Raw genomic sequence first — 22,964 nt, 5'->3', positions numbered from 1 at the left:
AGTTAATTTTTGTTTCTTCTTAATCCAACAAAACAATGGTATCCACTCAGAAAAGACTACCTTCTTTCCTTACTTGAGAGACCAGAGCTCCTAATTCTTTATTTGAATACATTCCCCAAGGAACTGTGAAGGACACAGTACTGGGGAAATACCTGCAATGGAAAGCAGGGTATTTGAGCTTACTTTGTCTTTGTAGTCAAGGAATAACTTGATCCTTGAGTTAAAAGACTGACTGGCCTTGGAACATCTTTATTTATTTATTTTTAATGCATTGACTGCATGTATGTCTGTGTAAGGGTGTTGGGTTCCCCTGGAAGTGGGGTTACAGACAGTTGTGAGCTCCATGTGGCTGCTGAGAATTGAACCTGAGACATCTAGAATAGTCAGTGCTCTTAACTAAAAAGCCATTTCTCCAGCCCTGCCCCCTTTTTGAATGATGTATTTTTATATGTGGGTATTTTGACTGCATGTGTCTGTGCACCATCTATATGCAGTACCTATGAAGGCCAGGAGAGGGGGTCAGATGCCCTGGAGCTGGAATTACAGACTTGTGAACTTGCATGTAGGTGCTAAGAATTGAACCCAGGTTTTCTGGAAGAGCAGCCAGTGCTCTTGGCCACTGAACCATCTCCCCTGGTCTTGGGTTTTAATTCAGTATTCTTTTTCCAGAATCAGGAATTTCAAAAGGCTTCCACAGTCATTCAAAGCAAAATTCTATCTCCAATATGTTCTCCCTGTCAACAATGAAACATTAGAGAAAAAGAAAAGAATTTGGAAGAGAAGGAAAGTACTAGTCAGTGAGGTATCTCCTTTTCTGGTCATTCAGGAAAAGTCGTGGTCTGATATTTTGTACAAAATGTTCCATGGTTTTGTGTGAGTACGGGCACAAAGATGTGTCCCTGACGTCTTGACCATCCTAGAGGGTGTTGGCCCTGTGAGTACACGGTTTGACCGTTTGCTTCTCATTACTTACTGTAAAATTAGAACAGTCACATATTCTTTCTGAGCTTATATTTTCTTACCCAAGCATGACACATGAAGTTGTATTTTTGCCTTGAAAGCACTTTAGTCATTATTTGTGTTATGGCATCTGTCAACATTTATAGTAATCCTCCCTTCACCTCTAGACTAGAGAAATTTAGGGTCTTTTGTATACAGTGGTGTCAAGTACAGGGCTGGCACATAGTAGAGGCTCAGTAATTTGCCATTTGACGATAATTTCATCAAAATTTACTGCAACTTGTGAGGGCATTGTATGAATACAAAACATTACTATTGGCATTGTGTATATTGTCTTTGAAGGGTGTATGTAGAAATTTCCATTTCCTAATCATAAAGATGAAAATAAGTGAGAACTAGGTAAATTCTTTTGAGATTCAACATACTAAATTTTAAATGAGTTGCTTTGCTTGGAAAGAGAACATGAATAAGTAATCATAAGTTGTTTGTCTGCCATACTTGCATTTATGTAACAAAAGTGCCTCAACTTGGCTTGTCTCTCCTAAAACACCCACATCAGATAACGATTACGATCCCCTCTTGGCTCATAGACTCCTCAGGATCCAGAGTGTCCTCAGGGCTTGTCGGCTTTATGTACTCATTAGTTAATAGTTGTTTATATCTTTGTCTTACTTCTTTTCCATCTCTAAGTCCTACTTATTGCATATAGCCTTCAGGAAAGAGAGCCCCTCCCTCCTGAGAGTGTTTGGCCACCTGTGTACGGCAGGCATTTGTAGGATGGCTTTTTCTTTACAGCCCGCTGAAACTATAAGCAATCCGGCAACACAGAGCTGCATTCGTTAGAATGAGTAATGAGATGTTCTTACTGTCTGAGATGGATGCGTTCTGCAAACCATGTGTAAATCAAATGCTACACTAAAAGCACTCAGGGAAGTCTGTTATTTAGAATGCAGTTCTCTATGGCAGCTACTTTTGAAAAATAAATGAAAATGCCTAATTTCATTATTGTGAATTGTTCCATAGTGGGCTTGCTTAAAGGGATATCACCACTGCCCTGTTTTCATGGGGCTTTGTTAAGTGTGCTTGCTTCTCTGGGGTGTTTACTTTCTGAGTTTTCTTTGTTGGACTGAAGAGGAGGGTGATGTACTAAGAGGTTGGGAGGTCAGCAAAGACCAGGTTTATTTAGGTAACAAGTATTTACCAAGAGCATAAAATTATATTCTAAGGGCAGTCTGTACAGAAATGGACAAAACAAAGTCATGGAGTTCATATTTTAGTAAGTTATTTTATATTGGCCCTGTATGCCAGTTTTGGGGCTTAAAAAATATATATATAGTAACTAATCAGGAAGTCCATGACCTGAAGAAAAATGATGTAGGTTTTATTCTGGAGGAACAGCCATTATCAATATTTTATTTTCCATTAAGAGGAAAAATACTTTTTAAAGAAAGGAGAGAGCACGCTGTCGGCCTCTGCCTCGGGCTTCACATCCCTTACGGCACAGGAATTGTTATTTCACAGAGCCCAATTGTCCCCTTGCACTTCACCCAACATGTTTCCCCTCTCTTTCATCTTGAGCTTTTGGGTTAATTTAAGGAAACACTGCTATTTATGAATCTTACTCCTCATATCATTATTTGTTGTTGTTGTTTTAAGATTTATTTATTTATTATGTATACAATGTTCTGTCTGCATGTACACCTGCATGCCAGAAGAGGGCACCAGATCTCACTGTTGATGGTTGTTGGCCATCAACATGTGTTTGCTAGGAATTGAACTCAGGACCTCTGGATAGCAGCCAGTGCTCTTCTTAACCTCTGACTCATTGCTCCATCCCTCATATCAGTATTTGAATATCACCTCACAGTCAGCCAACTTAAAGTAGAAGCAAATAAGCTTTTAGAGGTAGTTTGTAATGGTACCTTGAGCATTTATGTGGTAGAAGTTTTAAGTCTTAATTGACTTACCTGAAAACTGGTCAGGTATTTATTTATTACCTACTGTATGCCTGGCCAGTTGTGCTAGTGCTTTACAACTTTTGTTCACCTCTTTCTAACAGTCTTGGGAAATGAATCTTTCCACGCTAATCCAGAAAGAGAAACTGAGCTCTAAAGAAATTGAATAATTTACTCAAAATAATAGTAAGTTAAGAGCATAACCCTTCTGCTCATGGTTTCTGTTAAAGATTTTAGTCACCTGCCTTCGTTGTCCCTGTTGTTTTGTGGTCCTGGGGATAAAGCCCAGCCCCTTACACATTGCCAAACAAGAGCTCTGTCATTAAGCCAAGTCACCTCACTTAAACGTTTTGTGTTACAAGGGTAAAAAGGGCTACAGTGCACATTTACATAAACAATAGCATTGCCCTGCCATCACTTTTCTTTAAGTCATCATGATCCCAAAATCAATTCATTATTCATTGATCTCTCTTCTTCTCTTCTGTCCTATTTTTTAATTGTGGGAGCAGAGGGAATGTGATACTTATTTACAATTGTTCTTATTTTGCTTTCAGTGGAGTCTAATCAGAAAAGCTCATTCCAGGAAATCCCCAAACTTAACGAGGAACTTCTCAGCCAACAAAAACAACTTGAGAAGATTGAGTCTGGGGAGCTGGGCTTGAGCAGGGTCTGGATCAACATCACAGAGATGAATAAGCAGGTAGCACAAGTGTGACCTTATTCCTTTGTAAGCTATGGAAATGAATTTATATTGGTTGGTGAGCATTTACTATGAATTTATAAATTCAGATTTTTTTCCTAATTGGAGTTTTAGTGTTGTGATCACAACATGTTAAAATAGTAGGGTTTGGGGTTAACAACAAACTATTATTTGCCAAAATTTGAAGTGGATTCACCAGGTATTTCTGTATATGCACGGAGGGCCACAGAGGTAGAGCATTATAGAGGAACTTGAAATTGAGTGAGCTATTTCTACAGAGTAGCAAAGTATCAAATAAGAAGGAATGCCATCTAACTCCAAGGAAAAGAGATAGCCTGTTGCTATTGGGTTTCGTTTGACAGAGCTTACAAACTTAGAGGGTTAGCCCTGGATTATAGTCTGTAGGTGGGAAGTCAGATCTGATGGTCAGAGAGAATAGCGTTGGAGCAGGCAGTAGAGTCAGGTAAATGCTTCGACCAGACAACCAAGTCTAGACAAACTTGTTCGGGGTTACGCAGAGCTCAGTGGGCATTACTTCCGAAAGAAGGATCTACCAGAGAAATGGTGTTGATTCTAAGGATTTTGACCAAGATTCTCACACATGTAAAGAATTATAGTTACCACTGGATCTATAGCACAATTCTCAGGTTTGGGTTTTGGATTTTTGTTTGATGGTTTTTGGTTGTTGTTGGTGCTGTTTTAGTTTGGCTTTTGTTATTGTTTTTAGTTTAATTGGTCATTGAAAAGAAAACTCAAGTACCAAATGAATAATACACATTAAAAAATACAGTTATGTTTGTCATCTTTGTTGGGATTAAGAAAGTTACAGCTTTCAGCCACATTTGGGGAGTAGGATAGTTCAGTGCTTAAAGCTGAAATTCAGTGGTCTAGGAAAATGGCCTCTGCCTGTAACCCACAATGAAAAACGTCTCCATTAAACATGCATGACAGTATGCTGTGGTTTGAGTGTGTCCAGTTCATGTGTCAAGCCTTTCATGGGTAGTTAGCATTTACCCCAAAACAGTACTAGAAGAGAAAGAGAAACCCATGCTGGCACCCTTTAAGCTAGTACCTGAAACTTCGTTTACACTCTGTTTCATTCATAACCTCAGCTTCTACACCCGTTCCCTCTCGACAGTTACAGGACGGCGCCCTTTCTGTGGAGACAAGTGTTTATAGAGCTGCTTTATGGAGCTAAAGCCTTTGATTCTGCCTTATTCCATCCAGACTATGCTAACAAAGTGTCTTAGACTAGGTAACTTAGGAACAATAGGAATTTATGACTATTGTTTTGGAGGCCCAGGAGTCCAGGATCAGAGGGCTGGCAGATTTGGTCTCTGGTGAAGGCTCACTGTCTGCTTCATGCATGGTGCCTTCTTTATATCCTCATTAGCCAAAGAGGCAAAGTAGCTTCACTGGGCTGTTCATGAAAGTAGAGGCCCCTCCTATCATGCCTGAAGTCCCCACCTCTTACTGCCACCACATAAGAGACTTTTTATTTCCTCAAGACAGAATTTCACTTTGTAGATCAGGCACGCCTCACACTCACAGCCATCACCTGCCTCTGCCTTCCACCTCCCCAAGTGCTGGAATTACACGTGTGAGCCACCACTCCTGGCTCGCACTGGAAATGATGAACATGAAACTTTTAAGGGAGCACCAACATTCAGACTACAGTAGATTCAAAACCAAAGAGCTGTAGTTCCTTACCTCAGTGATCGTATGGACAAACAGAAAATAGGAAAGTAAGCACCTTGACATGTAGCAGGTCCACGTGGTTCAAATTCTGAGGGCATGTTTAAATGAGTACCCAATCCAGACCGGAATCAGCTTTCCCAGAAATGTTGGGCTACATCCTGATGGACTCTGGAGAAAGAGAAGGTTATTCTCAGTAGGACAGTACAGTTGACCCTCACCATTTCATCTACTCAGAATGTATAAGTGTGAGGCTTTTTCAGTTGTCCATTGACATAGCACAGCAGCAATAGCTTCTGAATCACTCAACAGACACTGCAAAGTGGAGCACCCTGGCTTCTTGTTCCGTCCTCACACTGAACAAATGGGGTTCATGTCATCTTTCACATTTTTGTGCTCTTTGTTGGCAATTTTGCTGTTAGGTGGGCTTCCTTCAGGCATCACTTTCAGTGCTGCCGGCTGGGAGTTCAGGGTTAACAAGTCAGCAGAGCTGTTAAATAAGATGTTTAAACAGGAACAAATGTAAAATAAGGATATATATTTTATTGATAAGTTACTGAAAATGTGACCAAAGGGCTCACAGGAACCTAGCCCCCACCAGGAACAGTGGTTTAAGCATTCACTAATTCAACAGTGTTTGCTGTAGCTTTTCAGAAGATAAATAGCTAATAACAAGAATGGACTACCTTTGTAAAAGAATAAATAAGTGAAACAAGTATTGAGGAAATTTTAGTTCTTCCTTATAGCCCCAGTTGGGCACAGAAGGAAGCCAGAGATAAAGTAAATCAACAAGCCTATCAAGGACCTTAGGTGCCCTTCTGAAGTTCCCTCATTCCCTTCTCTTTTAAACACAAGTATGATGGTCATTTGCATTTGCTTCTAATTAGAGCAGGAGATTGTACACTGTTCTCAGCCTCAAGCCAGTGATGAAAATCCTGGGTAGTTATGATAACTGTCACACATTAAAAGCTTCCTTTGTGCAGGCTACTCTGTTAGCTGTATTGCATGTATGATCTCCTTCTCTGTGTCCTAGTCACATGAGGTAAAAAGTGGTCCCCACAGTACTCAAATAAGAAAACTGAGACCTGCCTGGTGGTGAGGGTGCACGTTTTTAATCCCAGCACTTGGGAAGGAGAGGCCAGCCAGTGTGACTTCAAGGCCAGGCTGCTCTACAGAGCAAGTTCCAGGACAGCCAGGGCTACACAGAGAAATCCTGTCTTAAAAAAATAAATAAATAAATAAATAAAATAAAAAAATAAAAAGAAGAAGAAAATTGAGACGCAGACCCACAGTCACAGGGTGTAGCAGTCTAGCATTGAAATACTTAGGTTTTTGGAGCCTGTTTTCCTTCCATTTTTATAGGATTAAGTAGCACCAGGTGGACCTTTAATTTTCCAGCATTGTGGATGGAGATTAAGGCAGGAGAATCTCTGGAGTTTAAGGCCACCCTAATCTACATAGCGAGTTCCAGTACAGTCAGAACTGTGTAGAGAAACCCTACTTGTAATCTTCATCATTTGTGGTTATCTATTTTTATAATTTTTTCCTATTTGCAGAGCATTAAGTTCAACCCTGAAGAAAAAAATAGCATTTCTGCTTTTGAAGTATATAATTTATATTAAGCAAATAGTCTACAGGGGTTATTTTTTCTTTTGCTGAAAAGAAAATTACATAATATGCATAGAAGTCATAACTCATTCCAGTCATAACTAGAATGTGATTTTTTTCCTTAGTGGTTTCTATTTAACTCAGGTTTTAGTGTCTTCAGATTGTAAGATATGACGTTTCTTGAAAAGTTGTGTTGTAATGCTCGTATCCAGTCTCACATTCCAGACTGTGTCTGTTGAGGCCAGAGATAATGGAAGAGCGCCGCCGCTTGTCTTCCCAGCCCACTGTACACGCACATTCACTGTAGGTCTCCACACAGCGTGGCTGTGCTGAAGAGGAGAGTCTGAAAGGTAGACTCGGGCTTTGTGCTGTAGGGGTGTACACCTGAGCTGGTGACCAGTCTGTGGTCCATAGCTTACAAATGAGAAGAACACATTTGTGTGATCAGTAATGCAGAATTGATGCTGAGCTCTCCAGAGCAGACTGTCTTGGGGATGCAGCTGACACTCTGGAGTCTAGACCTACAGTGTTTGTGACACAGAGAGAAGGCCTAACCTGGTCCTTCATGTTGGCTCTTATTTCTTCTCTAATCTTAAGTGAAATGGCCCAGCAGCCACACTGGCCTTCTCTGAAACAGTAATGTTCCTAAGCTATTTCTGACTAGCTCTGCCATAGCCTCAAGATACCAGAGCACCTGACAGGACAGTCTCTACCCAGAGCACTTCAGAGCAGTGTGTTATTATCCCTTTTTGATCTGGCCAGTTGTCAGTGAAAGGAGTTTATTCACTAGTGTCTGAAGGAAACCACATAATAGGACATGTAGAATAATTGTAAGACATCTCGGGAGAGGGGTCCCTTCCCTTCACATTCGCACATGCTTAGCTCATGTCAGTAACACAGTCTGCACCTCCTATGTATTGTAAAACTATAATAGCTTTTAGTATATATCTGCTTCTGGGTTACACAAGTGTACATGTAAATAAGCGGAGACACTCAGTATGTGGTGTACTGCAATCTCTTTGCTCACTGGATATATCTACATATCTAGTGATAGGCATTTAGATTATTCTGGGTTTTTGCTAGTATAAATAAGAAAGGCCTGTTGTGCATATTTCTTTGTGCCTGTGAACAAGGAATCTTCAAGATAGGTTTCTATAAATGAGTTTGCTGAACAAAGAATATAAACATTTGAGGGCTATTCTTTCAAAACAGCCCTTTTCCAGTTCACATCCCCATGAACAGTGCATGAGAATGCCAATTTCCTTATGTTCTTTGAAGCCTCAGTATCATCCATAGCTTAGTAAAGGAATAGCAAAAAACAAAAACAAAAACCTCCCTGATATAATTGCTACTGTCAGAGGTTTATAGCTTTCTGAAAGTATTTTTCAGTGTGGATTGAGGTATCTCACCTTTTTGCGAAATGCATAGAGTTAGAGCATTGGTGAGTAGTCTTTGGATTTGAAAACACTTAGGGAACATAGCATGTGTAAGTATTCATTAAATTTTACTTTAAGAACTGTCACTGATTTGATCATTTGTACTCACTAATGTGCTAAGAGCTATAGTCACATGTGTCATTTAATTCTTGTAACCTATATTAATCGTCTGTTGCTGGGTTACATTTAATCTCCAAACTTAGTGGCTTAATTCAACAAGCCTCGCACTATCTGTATGCCAGGAATTGTGAAGCAGCTTAGGAGAATGTTCTGGCTAAATCCTTGGAGTTGCTGCTAAGGCGCACAGAGGAAATGCCAAACACCAAGGTTCTGCTGTGTCTCGCATCCCTGCCACAGTTTGGCCTGTAACAAGTGCCCAGAAAGTCAGGTGTTGGTGAGTTCATTCATTACAGCTGTTGGTAGGCCTTTGTCCTGAAACTTAGAATGAGAAAGCAGTCTGGCACCAAGACTCTTTGAAGAGGGTTTTGAGTCATGCTGCATTTGTTAGAATGTGAACTCGAAGCCTGAAATTGCATGTTACACAAGTTCCCCTGGTCCCTATTCAAGATAGGAGTGCAGCTCCTTAGAATCCCACCCCTAAGTAGCAGAAAGGAAGCCACATTTTATTTTTATTCATTTCTGTTTTAATACATTCATTGCATCCTTCAGTGAGTCAGTGGGTATTTATTGAGCTCCTTCAGGGTACAAAGTAATGCTTTGGTTGAGCTATTGAGTCTGAAATATTAATCACATTATTAAACCAAAACAAAGTCCCCAAGTAGCTGAAAGCGCTGTTCATGTTGTCAGGACACCGTTCCTGTGGACTATATTTTGTGATGATGGGCTTTTACTCTATAATATACATCCCCACGTGGACAGGAACAAAGTTCAGTTAAATAACTGAGGTGTTCTATTTTACCAAAGTGAAGTTTCGAAGTGGTCCTTGATCATCAGTCTTTTCCTGTTCAACTGTTGAAGGATTGTGTGGTAGGCGCAGCACCTTTTGAGTAATTTAAGAGTTTTGCCACTACTAGGCACTAAGGTAAAGAATGACACTTGGCTCTGCCTCTTTGGCACCAGTTCAAATTGGGCAGGGAAAGAGGGGGTTATTGCTGCCTTCTGAACCTCAGCTCTTCCTACAGTACACAGTTTCTCTGCTCCTGTGAGCTGACATTGTGAACTGTAGAGTTTGTGTGAGAACCATATACTTTACAGGTTCTGTTTTCATTGTTTATTAATCTTTTTCAGATTTCTCAGTTGAGTTCTGCAGTGAACCACCTGAAAAGCAATGTCAAGTCTGCTGCAGACTTACTTAGCCTGCCAAGCACTGTAGAGGGACTTCAGAAGGTAAGTGCTGTGTTTGGGCACTGTGGTCCCCCTAAGGCTGGAATTCTGGCACCTTGAGAACTGACTTTGAAAACCTAGCATTTGAAATCAGCTGCTCCAAAAGAGCAGTGTAGTATATCATTGTGTTCTGTGGAATTCAAAACAGCTTTAAAAGTTGGGCCTTTAGTTTTCTTTTCGAGAGGTTCCTTTATGGTTCCTACAGTTTGCCATTTCTCTGTCTGGGTTCCAGAATTGCTCTGCTGGGACCATAGTGTTATCGGGTAACAGTTTACTTTTCAGTTTGTCATGAGCCCAGACTAAATCTCTACTTTTCCATGACTGGAGAGGAGTTGAGTTGTTTGTTTTGTTGAGCTGTTTAAAAATTATCTAAGATGAAATGCTGAAGTTGAAAATGAGGAAGCAGATGTGTGACAAAGGGTACTTTTAAACACTCTAGGCTATAAATTGAAAAACACTTACTTTGGAAATAACTCAGTATTATTTTCCGAATATGTTTCTGTAAGTCCTGAACAATCACCTTTGTGTACCACAGGGCCTGTGCAGACAGCAGGTCATAATTTCTATCTGTTTGTCCCATGGTATGCAGACCTAACAGTGAACAAGTAAAAGCCAGAAGGATGAGAATCGGGAGTGCCGAGAGCTGGACGGGTAGAGTAGGAAGAGGCTGGAGGGGAAAACACGGTTTCTGATTGAACACAGGGAACATTGTCCTCACAAGAAATTAAAGAAAGGTTTTAGGAAATAAGAGCCCCTTGCACAGTGAATTTTAAATCTAGGATTTGTGGTTTTTAAAAGTTACCCTGTAATGTTTGATTCAATTATATGCCAGTCTCTGTCCATAAATATCTAAATTATTACACAAAGTAAGAAATTGCTAAACCACAAAGAAAAATAAAACTTGATGTTTTACAACCATAGCTTTGTGTGCTCAGTCCCTGTAACTTGTACTTGTCCAGGGTGGTCATGTGCTCTCAACATTTAAATTAAGAAGGTTGAAGCAACTTTAATGCGGCAGGTTATTGTCATAATTCCCAAGGATCAGGGAGGAAAAGGCTGGCATCTGTAGCCTGACAGAAGCCCCTTGGCAGTCTTGCATTAGCAGAGGAAGCTGGCTCGTTCTTGCTCTTGATGATTCAGTGAACACTGTGGAGCTTCCACCAGTGTGTGCCAGGCATTTTGCAGTTGGTCGAAATACTAGTTCCATAGTTTCATTCTAGGATTTACATAATCTGTCAGCTGCTTCCCTAAAAAACAACCCCTAAACAAGAGCTCACCACCTTCTGTGACATGATGGGCTCAGACAGACAGCCAGTAGGGATTCTCTGGGTGTCTGTGGCTTTTACAGCATCAATGCTTACATAGCGGAGGAGCTCACCTCAGACGTTATCTTTGTGATTCTACTGCTTTTATTTTAAGTGATGGTGCACTTTTGAAATGATAATTCATCTCCAAAATCCAGCTAGCTTTCATTTATGTCGTGTAATTTTCTAAATATTGAAATTGTTATCATTCCTGTTGAGTTCTTGTTTCAGTGTGATTTTAAAAAGTTGCCTTGGAGACTGGGGATGCAGCTCTGTTGGTCGAGTGCTTGCCTAACATGCACAAAGACCTAGGTTTGATCCCCAGTACCACATAAAACCAGTTGCAGTGAGGTAGCCCTATAATTCCAGCACATGGAAAGTAGAGGCAGGAAGGCCAGAAATTCAAAGTCATTCGTGGCTATATGGCAAGCCTAGGCTACATGAGTCCACCTCAAAACATTAGAATAACTTTGGTTAAAAATGTTAATGTCACACTGTAAATTAACAGTATATTCTAATAAAGGGATAAAACCCACCAAATAATAACATTCTTTGGGATTTTTTTTTTTTTTAAATAACTAATGGAGGCTGAAGAGATGGATCATTGGTTAAGAGCACATACTGCTTTTTTCAAGGACTGGAGTTTGGTTTCTGCAAGTCTAGCTCTAGGGGATGCAGTGACCTCTTCTGGCCTCCACAGGCACTTGCATTCACATGCATATACTCACACATACAATTATACAAATATGCATAATTTCTTAAGTTTTAAAGGATGACTTCTGAGTCATGCCCTCTGCATACTTGGGTTCTTTAGGACTCGTAAGAGTAAAATAGGTAGTTGCCCTTACCTAACAGCACTTTTCCTGACAGAATTCTACCGTCAACTGGGTTTCCTAAGAGCTGAAGATCATACACACCCAATTTGCTCAAAAGTCATTACCTCATACTCCTGACTATTGACAATCAACAGCATTGGCTCTGGCCATCGCCTGTGGGGTGTTTAACACACATAGTTTAAGGGTGGCCATGTTCTCCTTGTGTCCCAGATTTTATTATCTTTCTTTTTTTTTTTTTTAGAATTTGACTTATAAATAATTGTTTTAGGAAATCTTTTATTTAAGAAAAAGTATTGGTGCTGATAGATGGCTCAGCTGTTAAGAGCCTGTCCTTGCAGAGGCATCCACATCAGGGAGCTCACATTAACTTACAACCTTCCAGCTCTAGGAGGTTCAAACAACATTGGCCTCCAGGGACTCACACAGTTACACATAATTAAATATAAATCTTTGAAAAAAGAAAAACAAAGTATTGTCTTCCTTAATTGAGAAAATAGCTTGAGGTGTGTATGTGTGTGTGAAACTGTTCATATAAAGAATGAATGTTTATATTTTTTGTTAATTGTTTCAGTATAAATTACATGAAATTCATAGTTTGAATATCATCTGAAATAATTAAAATTGATCTATATTCAGTTAGTGCGTTAGTGTAAATTAAAATCATAGCATGCCACCACACTGCCATTAGAATGGGCAAATTTTTTAAATCATCAGCGCTTATATTTGTGAATATATGAAGTAATAGGAACTCTCTTAAGCTGCTAATTAGACTGTAAAATGGCACAGCCATTTTAGAAGATCAAATGGTTGTAAGTTTTTTAATAAGTTAAGCATAGATTTACCAGATGGTCAGCTATTCATCTTTGTATTGTGTTAATGAGAAAGTATGAAAGGGGGATGAGGGTACAAGTCCACTTGAAGATTTCTACATGAATTTTTATAGCAGCTATATTTGTAATAGTCAAATACTGAAAATAACCTAACTGCCTACTAATAAGTTGATAAAACCATACCAATGGCATGTAACATGCTGAGCAGCTTAGACATAAATGAATCTGTTATACTTAGTAACAGAAGACATACTAAAAATGGTTTTAGAAAGGATATACTCATTGTTTTATGTAAAGCTCCAGAAAATATAAACCGATATATAGTGACAGACGATGAATAAATGGTTGCCTTGGTACAGGAAGGGGGAAATTACAGACAGGCATGAAAAATTGGAGAGGGGGAGTGTTTATTGCTTTATAGTATGGAAGCAGTTTCACAGGCTCATTATACATTTTGAATATGAACATGCATTGCATGTCAGTTATGCTTAATAAAGTTCTTTAAAAGGCTGACATTTCTACATTGTTTCTATGCAGAGTGTAGCCTCCATTGGCAATACTTTAAACAGTGTCCATCTTGCTGTAGAAGCAATACAGGAAACTGTGGATGAACACAAGAAAACCTTGGAATTACTGCAGAGCAATATGGTAAGATCTGTAAACACTACAGAAAGGCAGCATGTGCCTGCTCACCATTTCCTGTGTCAGAGTCTTAATTCTAATTTCCCATTGAGCTGAGCAAACCCTACTATGTGCCTGCTTTGAAAACAAAACAAAACATGTGTTCTCATCAGTCTGCACTCTGTAAGTCAAACAGTTAAGGTCTTTTGCAAACATGATATTAGAGGAGATACTTATAACACATTTTCCTAAGATGGAACAAGTGGGAAAAGAAGGAAAGGGAACTGGAAAAATGTCTCCTTTGTCGCTGCAAAGCAAACCACTCCAGCAAGTTACTACTACAAGATGTGCTTGGAGAACCCACAGAACAGTGAGAACTAAAAAATTTTTGTTGTTGTTTCAACCCCCAAATGTGAAGATGGTTTGTTATAACAACAAATAGCTGAGATGTGAGCAAAACCTTGCCGTTTTCAGCTACCTCATTCTCCTCATGCAGCTACACATACAAGCTTTCCACAGTCATCTGGGCAATAACCACCTCGTAGCAGCTCCCTGAAGGATTTATGAAGGCAGAGAAAAGGGTCACAGCCCTTGCTGTCCTGATGGAGAAACAAGTTCACTTCAGACTCTAAACTTGGCAGTTTGTACCAAGGAACTTTAGCTGCATCAGGGAGTTCCAGAAAAGAGGGTTTTCATTTATTCAGAACCAGGACTCAGTTATTTAATGAGCCACTGTTTGTTACTTAGTGGAGCTAACCTAAAAAGAAACTTGTCAGTGAGGTATCCAGTTTGCTTCTAATTCCACGTGCCACTGAGGACCTTTGTGACCATAATAACAAAGATCTCTCCAACTCACTATTCCTTTGTCTTGCGCATGCTCTCAAAATAATGAGCGATTTCCTAAAATACCTTTTCCTAACTGAATATTTTCTGCTTCCTATATGGATGTTATATCTTTTTCTTTTTAATTTTACCCTCAATTTGTATGAAAGCAAGGTTGGTAAGTATCTAGGATTTCACATATTAAGTAGAACTATTTTGTCAGTTACACTGTTGTAACTGAATCTATATCTTTTAACCTTCCATGACTACCAATAGTAATCTTCCTACTAGCACACTGTACTAAACTACAACTGTGGGTTGCAAAGAAATCAGCTATGCAGCTTTTTAGTAAAGAGTGAAAATGTATCTAAACGTGTTATACTTAGGTCTCTGCAAAGAGAGACTAGAGCAATGGGGAGGAAAGGGAAGAGTCACCCTCCCGTGTGGATATCTGTAAGGGAAAGCCACCTACTGCCTGTGCCCTTGATTATGAAGTTTCCCTTCAGTACAGGTAATGAAGGAGAGGAGAGAGGAGTTTCTAAGGGATTCATTTCATTAAGAAACTGAGAAGCATACTAGAAGGAACTCAGATTCCTGGGGTACTCTAGATGCTGCTGTCCCACCTCTGCTTCAGGCTGGGTACCTTCAAAAGTCCATGATACCCTTGATACCCTTGATGGGTCACACTGTAAGTTTTGGGGAACTACTGTAGATTAATCTATGACTACATTCTAGGGAGGCAAGAGTGTTCCAGGACCATCCCAGATGGTTAAGTAACCTAGTAATTTGTAATAGTAACTTTTATTTGCCTGATTTAATTGTTTACTGCCTCCATCTGCTAACTAGGCCTAGTCCTGGAAGCTTCCAGCCTGCATACGATCTTTTCAGCCCTGGGACTTACTGCTGAATAAGCTTGCCATTTCTAGCTCTTTCTGAACTCTAGCTAGCTGGTTCAACTCAGCTGGCTGGCTCAAACTCCAAGCTGACCCATTCAATCTCGCTTCTCTCAGTTTCTCACTGAATTGCTCTGCTTATCCCTAAACTAACTCTATCAATCCGTTATAATCCTCTGGCTCCTTATTCTTTGGCTCTTTCTGTCTTCACCTGTGTCTGCACTGCCTCTCACTGACTGAACCAAACTGCCTGAACAATACCAACTAGAACTCAGATTTGTATGCCCCTGTCTCCGGGTATTAAAGGCATGTCTGTATTCCAGACAGATCACACAGACCTAGAAGGTCTTTGGATGTGATATCTTGCCAAGTCAGCCATGTTCTGAATTAAAATTCCTCTACAGTAGTTAATTGTTGCCTGTATACTAACTTCTAGTTGTGTTAACAGGTTTTTTTTTCTTTTTTTCTTTTTGCGTGTGTATGGGTGTGTGTGTTTTAACATTTCTTAAAGGAAAGCAATGGAAGCAACCAGATCTCAGCTACATCAGAACTTGACAATAAAACCCACAGTGAAACTTCAAAACAGGTACTTTTTGTTTGGGACTATGGTGGGCTGTGGAGGCAGTCTGAGGAACGTGGGCTTAATGTATAATGCCCCAGTTGGTGCCTCAGACCTCACCCTTAATAGCTAAGCAGAAAAGGGTATGTGTTGGTACTTGGGAATCCTGTATGTTCTGTGGTACTCTACTTTCTCCTTTGTATGTCAACCACTGAAGTAAATTCCTTTTCACATCTTGAAAGACAGAATTATCAGGTTATCCTAAAGCTCTGTGACAAATAGCAATCTGGGCAAGTGAAAGATGGATGCAAAATCCAGAGTGATTGCTCTTTTGAGCCACAGGAAACTCTTAAGAATGTTAAGAAACATATCCTTGAAACTTGGTGTTTTCCAAAGTTTAAAGACAAAAGGCAGGAGAGGAGAAGGAGAGGGATATTGGGATCAGAATCTCATTAAAGAAAATAAAGAAAATCTTCTCTAAGAATTCCTATCCTGAGTTTAATGCCCTTTAAAACCAAGGGTCATCATTCCTTTTAAAGTAGTAATCAGTACTTGAAGATGTCAATAAAAATAATTGAATCTTGTACTAAATAATTCACTACTTGCTGTGCTTTTGTTAAAAAAGCCAAATCAGTAATTGGTACTGTTCCTAAGAGATAGTTTTGTTCTGACCAATTAGGTTAATGGAACTTCAGTTAATAACCCAGTAGGCTCTCCTGCCAGCAAATGAGGTAAACATTGGGAAAGTAATTCCCAAACTCACTGTGTTGAGGGACTAGAGTGGGAGCTCACAGAGAGTTCTCATCTTCACCCTCCTATCTAGCTGAAGCCAAGCAATCCAAGAGAAGGCATATTGGGAACTGTAGTGGGAATTTGGGAATTTTGGTTTTTTTAAACAATACAGAAATATTATAAGAATATGTTTTCATTTTCCAGGTGTGGAGATATGGGGTTGCTTTGCAGCAGCTGGCTATGATTTGCCTCATGCTTTAGCAGAGGCATGATATTGCCAGCTGCAATTGTGTGACATTTGGAATTCTGGAAAGTTTTCAGAGGGTGTAGAAATGCTAGAGCTCCAACATATGGATTGTTAGTTGCTGTTGGTTGTAGTTTGTTAAGGAGTTGTGCACAAAGAAACAGGGAGAAGAAGAAGAAATGAGATATCCTGACCTGGAAGATCAAACACCCCATCAGCAGGAAGTAGTCTAACAATAATGTCACCCTTTTTGCCCCAAGGATCTCAACACCCCATCAGCAGGAAGTAGTCTAACAATAATGTCACCCTCTTTCCTCTCTAGTCTTTTTTCTCTCATATCTCGTGTTAGGGGACTGAACGGGTGGAGAAGGGTAGAAGAAAGAGGAACCCACAAAGTAGTAAAAAAGACAAACTACAGGGAACAGTTTAGAGTAGGAAGAACAAGTAGGTGTAAACAATGTTGCCACAGCCAAGAAAAGTACCTTACCTCAGTAAGTTGACACAATAATGGCTGCTGTGTTACTCCTGTCCTGCTTGTCTAGTTGCAGTATTTAGGTGGATCCTACAACTCGGTTTATTTCCAATCTAGGATATCCTGTACCTTCACAATTTCTTAGAGGAGGTCAACAGTACTGTAGTGGGATACCAGAGACAGAATGACCTTAAACTCGAAGGAATGAGTGAGACACTCAGTAACCTGACACAGAGACTCAGCTTGATTGAAAGTGATGTGGTTGCACTGAGCAAGGCAGAGAAGAGGGCAAACCTGACCTCCAGCGCGGTAAGCCTTTTACGATCTGCTGTGACATGTTCTGTGTTGGTGTGTGTGTCTGTGCAGAGATCATCTTCCCCTCCTTTTGTGAACAGCAGTCTGACATACTTAAGGGGCTGCAAGTTTGTTTTGTGCTTAACTTATGTCTGCTTTAAGCCATATATCAGGTGTCTCAAATTAACAGTACAGGATTTTTAATGTGTGTTTGAAAGGGGTGATATCAAAGGGTCAGTTTAAACACATCAACTCACTACAAATTGTTGGCAGAAATAACAAGTCTCTTACAGTGGCCAATCAGGTAGGGAAAGTTGGACATGTATTTCCAAAGGAGGTCTCTTTTTCATCTTTTCTTCTCTCTCTCTCTCTCTCTCTCTCTCTCTCTCTCTCTCTCACTCTCTCTCTCTCTCTCTCTCTTCATCTTGACTTTTTTTGGCTAGGTACTTTATTTTTTTTAATTAATTACAGTTTATTCACTTTGTATCCCAGCTGTAGCCCCCTCCTTCATTCCCTCCCTGTCTCACCCTCCCTCCCTCATCTCCTCCCTTGCTTCTCTCCAAGTCTACTGATAGGGGAAGTCCTCCTCCCTTTCCATCTTACCCTAGTCTATCAGGTCTCATCACAACTGGCTGCATTGTCTTCCTCTGTGGCCTGTTAAAGCTGCTCCCCTTTCAGGGGGAGGTGATCAAAGAGCCAGCCATTGAGTTCATGTCAGAGACAGTCCCTGTTCCCCTTACTAGGACACCCACTTGGAGACTGAGCTGTCATGGGCTATATCTGTGCAGGGGTTCTAGGTTATCTCCATGCATGGTCCTTGGTTGGAGTATCAGTCTCAGAAAAGACCCCTGTGCCCAGATATTTTGGTTCTGTTGCTCTCCTTGTGGAACTCCTGTCCCCTCCAGGTCTTTTCTTTTTGTCTCCCCCTTCTTTCATAAGATTCCCTGCACTCTATTTTCTTTTCTCTTAAGGTGTTAGAAGTGGTGAGAATAACAGATAAAAAAATTCTTGTTGCCATTTTTTTTCTTTTTTTTTTAGATTTTTTTATTTAACTTTTATTAATTTGTTGCCATTTTTTTTAACCCTGAACTTGGCTTTCATCCAGCTTCTGTCTGCATATTAGAGGAAACCTTTTGCATATAATGTTAGGAAAACCACTTAAACAGCTGAAGTTGCTTCTATAAACAAACCCAACCAGTCAGGTCACACAGAACAAAATAGGAAAGGAGAAAGGGAACTACCTGGAAAGGAGGAGATTAGCAGGAATGGAAGAAACATAGAAGGGTTAATGGGGGGGGGTGTCAGGTGATTATGATAAATTATGAACATGGATGAAAATATAATGAAACCCATCATTATATATAATTAATATATGCTACTAAAAAACATTTTTAAAGGATGAAGTCAGAGCAATTCAACTTATAAGGTCAACGAGTTGTTTTATATGTAGGAGAACTGAGTGACCCACTAAATCTCTGAAGCTTGCTGCCTCTGAGGGCTACTGGTTTTCATGAGCTCATGAAGAGAGTCTGTTTTTAATCACATTTCATCTGTACATTATGCTGGGATTCATGGGGATCATTTCATTAACAGTGATAGGTCTCACTTTTAAAAGGTTTCACACAACAAAGACATGAATACATTTTTTGATGGAAACCAAATACAGAAACTATACTGTAAATTCAAGTAACTGCCAAAGCTGAAACTAACCCACATGTAAAATGAAGACATGGCACAGGGTAAGAAATACTTGAGCTAGCTGTGCCACAGTGAGCCTTGGCAAGCTGCCTGAAAATGGCTTGAAGGGTGGGGCTGAAAGACCTGTCCCCTTCTGCCTGGTCCTCCTACTTTACAAGAGTGTGTAATTTACTACAAAGCTATAAAGATTAAAGGAGCCCTCGTTTTTGAAGCCCTTTTGAACTTGGCTAAGCTAAGTAGGGCCTGAGAACTTTAGGTGATTTGATGAATAGTGTGCATTGAAAGTTTTTGAAGGCTTATTGTGAAAACTTAACACCCCATACCCATTGCTGTCTCTGCCCTCCCTTTTTATTTTTATCCAGCAAAGAAAATCAGTAATAGTATCCATCTTTCCTGCTGTCTCCTCCAACAGCATCAGACCAAGCCTGTATCTGGGTAGAAATTATGTCCCTTTTATACTTAAGCTTTAAAGTTTGTGAATAAAACATTTAGAAGCCTCTGTTTCTGCTTTGTTTCCTTGTGCCGTTCCCCATTCTCTTCTGTTCTCCCACACCTTTGCCATTTGTGTTTAAAGTGGTTCAGATCCTTTAAATAAATTTGAGCAATTTGTCAGGGCTAGAGAGATGACCCAGTTGGTAAAGTGGCTGCCACACAAGCAGAAAGACCCAAGTTCAAGTCCCAGCGTCCACATATCAACCAGGCACAGTGGCATGAATCCAAAACCCATTAGTTCTTGGATTGAGTAGAGACAGTTTGATTCCTGGACCAAACCAACCAGCCAACCTAACCAAAATGGCAAGCTCCAGGCACAGGGAGAGAGACTGTCTCAAAAAGAAGGTGAAGAGTGATTGACGATTGTCAGCATCTGCCTACACACATACACACACACACGTATACTACACAAACACACAAAAACATTTGATGTCATTTAAGGTTTAATGTCTCTCCTTAACCTTTTCTTCTGTTTTCTTTGCCCTCTAAGATGGGTAATAGGGCTGCCACTCTGAAAAGAGAGTCTTTGGTGATCAAAAGAACTGATACCATAAAGGCCCAAAGCATACAGGTAACTAACTAACAGGAAGCTTCTATAAATTAAAAACAAACAAACAAAAACACATCAGCATCTCTGTGCTGCAACTGGCTGCCCCCTCTAAAAGGATCTCTTGTGATAAACTCTAAGACAGTGCAGTTATTAAGGTCAGATATTAGTGAATGAATGTATATCCGTCACATCAGGCATCCACTTGTGTTGGGATGGCTACAGTAAGTGAGACACACACATGAGCCGTATTGTGGCACAGCTCACAAAGCTGAACAGTCACAAGTCTGCCTAACTGTCACCATCCTCAGTGCTGGGCCATCGTACATCAGTTAGCCATTAAGAAAATGTCCACAAGCAAGTCTGATTGAGGCAGTTCCTCAATTAAGATTCCCTCTTCATAGGTAACACTAGTTTTGTGTCAAGTTGACAAACATTACTTAGTACAGTTGTCTAAACTAATGATAGGGGAACAGAGGCATAGATAATCTAAAAAATGGTATCCAGCTTAAAAATCATTTCACGTCTAAATTGCACTCTCCACACTTTCATCATCCTTTTAAGGCCCGCTGAGATAAAGGGAAGGCCAGGAAGATTGTGACAGTGGCTGCAGTGTCATCTGAGAGGCTCGTAGTGTGCATCGCTGTATGAGTTTAGAGGATAGGAAGGTCATAGGTGATGAGCTGAGCTGAAACCATATTATACAAGTTTTTGACCTAGAGATTTCTATCTTTACTTTTTTATCCTTAGCAAATTTGTCTTGTCTGGATAAAGTCATGTATATTTAAGATTTTGATGCATTATAAGCTGGGCTTTTACCGAATGTTTAAACTGCTTCTGCACATTTTTAAACCTCAGCTCTCCTACACTTCTTAAATACATAGAGAGTCTTTTTTTTTTTTTGAGGGTTCTTTTTAATTCATATTTCATGTCACCCTTTTAAACTGTATAATTGTGTGGGCCTTACTTAGTATATTCTCAAGGCTATGCAGCCATCACCACTGCCTAATTCCATAGCATAGTTAGATCAGAATGCAGTACCACATTTCCACCTAACTCTCCTGGCTTTACTTTGTGCTTTATAATTGCCGTGCCAGTTGATCAATCTCTTTATGTTGCCTCATCAAAGCATCCCACCCAAATTATTTCTCCTGGCAGTAAGCATACAGTGTCTAGTCTCGTTCAGATTTGTCCATATTAGATCTCCCTAAATAAACCAAGTAGCCACTGTACAGTAACTATTAGAACAGAAGTAAAAATAGAAAGGGGACATGTATGTTCACTGAGTGAGAAATGAGATGCACTGGTTCTCCTTAACCTAGAACCAGGCCTTTTCATATAGAAAACAGATGCTAACCACAGGAAAACCAGGCTTCTCTCTTTATAATTAAACCTGAATTAGATATATTACGACTCGTATTTTATGTCTCTGACAGCCACTGAATCATTACAGTAGGGACATTGTGTGAATCGGGGGAATACTTGTAGTTTGATTTCTGCTGGGTTTGGTTTTATTTTTTAAGTTTTTCTTCATATGGCATGGGTCACAAGGTGATATGAGATAGACCAGGCATGGTGTCACACATCTTTAATCCAAGCACTCAGGAAGCAGAGACAGTGGGCTCTCTGTGAGTTCAAGGCCAGACTTGTCTACAAAGTGAGTTCCAGGACAGCCAGCACTACACAAAGAAACCATTTCTCAAAAATCAAAACAAAACCCAACCAACCAAACAAAAGACTTAGAGATATCCAAGGCAGTTTTTTAGTTAGTGTAAAATGGCTCTAGAAAAGTGTCCCCATCATTTAGGAAGCCGGGCTGCACAGGCTTCTGAGTAAGGGCACATTTTCTTGACTGCTGACGCATGCATGCCTTCCTCTATCAGCGGACTGTTCACAGTGAAACAGATCATGGAGAAGGTAATGTTCCCTTAATGGTCTAGCTTTAAATCCAGCTGTACACTCAGCAGCATTGGGTCTCAAAGACAGCCCTATTTGTCCATCCCTTCATTGAGTTTACAGGGGACCAGGTAAGGGTCAAACCCTACATGCAAAATGTGTTCTTGAAATACAGCGAAAGATCCAGTGAGGTATTATTCCTACCCTAAATCTTATCTGATCTTTGTTTTTTGGGTAGAAAGAAGATAATTCAAATTCTCAGGTATCTAAGTTGCGAGAGAAACTGCAGCTGATCAGTGCTCTCACAAACAAACCTGAACGCAACAGGCCTCCGGAGACCGCAGAGGAAGGTAAGAGTCTAGCTGGCTTCTGAATATTTTCACGCAGGCTTGGGCAGGCTGCCTCCCACACAGGGAATAGGGATGGTGTCCGCTAGCACTGATGGAACCGAGTGAGTGATGCCTGAGCGCACCGAGATGAGGCTGGTGCACCTCGCTTTCATTTAGCAAAAGCCCATTTTGTACTTGATTTGTACTCTAGTCTATTAAGGGGAGAACGGGTAATGTTTAGCTGGAAATAGACTTCTCCATGCTGCCTGCATCCAATTATAGGCAAAAATGTTCCTGTCACAGCTTATATTAAACCAGTCCTAAATGTTATGCTTCCATTATTGTGAGTGCATAAAATTTACTTAAAAATAAATATTAGTTCTCCTGAAAGTCATTAACATGCAAATGATAGAATTATTCAATTTGCAGGCCACTTGGCTGTAGGTAAGGACATACTTAATCAATATTATCAGATGCATTAATTAACATCTACTGATTTAGGACTTGAGGATTTAACAAGATACTAGCCAGTATTGGCTTTGGCCTCCCTGGTTCAAGCATTCTTCAGCTGTGGAGATGTAGAATTGCTTCCCTCAGATTCTCTCCTGGGAGAACTAGAACTATGTTGAAGTCTTCTCGTACTGGCTACATGCACTTATGATAAAGCATTGTTATGGTAGCATGGCTGGTGGCTCGT

General features: G+C 40.1%; 1 protein-coding gene across 2 annotated transcripts in view; it reads left to right on the top strand.

Annotated features, from left to right (window-relative positions):
• Efcab14 (EF-hand calcium binding domain 14) overlaps window positions 1–22,964 on the top strand; it is a 39,021-nt gene that overhangs the window by 5,786 nt on the left and 10,271 nt on the right. The window contains exons 3-9 of one of the 2 annotated variants that reach the window (XM_021659434.2): window positions 3,470–3,615; window positions 9,603–9,701; window positions 13,206–13,316; window positions 15,516–15,590; window positions 17,129–17,320; window positions 19,986–20,066; window positions 22,177–22,288. In XM_021659434.2, coding sequence (XP_021515109.1) covers window positions 3,470–3,615; window positions 9,603–9,701; window positions 13,206–13,316; window positions 15,516–15,590; window positions 17,129–17,320; window positions 19,986–20,066; window positions 22,177–22,288 — 816 coding nt within the window. The remainder of the gene's footprint in view (window positions 1–3,469; window positions 3,616–9,602; window positions 9,702–13,205; window positions 13,317–15,515; window positions 15,591–17,128; window positions 17,321–19,985; window positions 20,067–22,176; window positions 22,289–22,964) is intronic. The other variant, XM_021659435.2, reaches the window with a different exon arrangement.

The sequence above is a fragment of the Meriones unguiculatus genome, chromosome 3, assembly GCF_030254825.1.
Source record: "Meriones unguiculatus strain TT.TT164.6M chromosome 3, Bangor_MerUng_6.1, whole genome shotgun sequence".
In the NCBI taxonomy this organism is placed as follows: domain Eukaryota; kingdom Metazoa; phylum Chordata; class Mammalia; order Rodentia; family Muridae; genus Meriones; species Meriones unguiculatus.
This window is presented reverse-complemented; position numbering and strand designations above follow the sequence as displayed.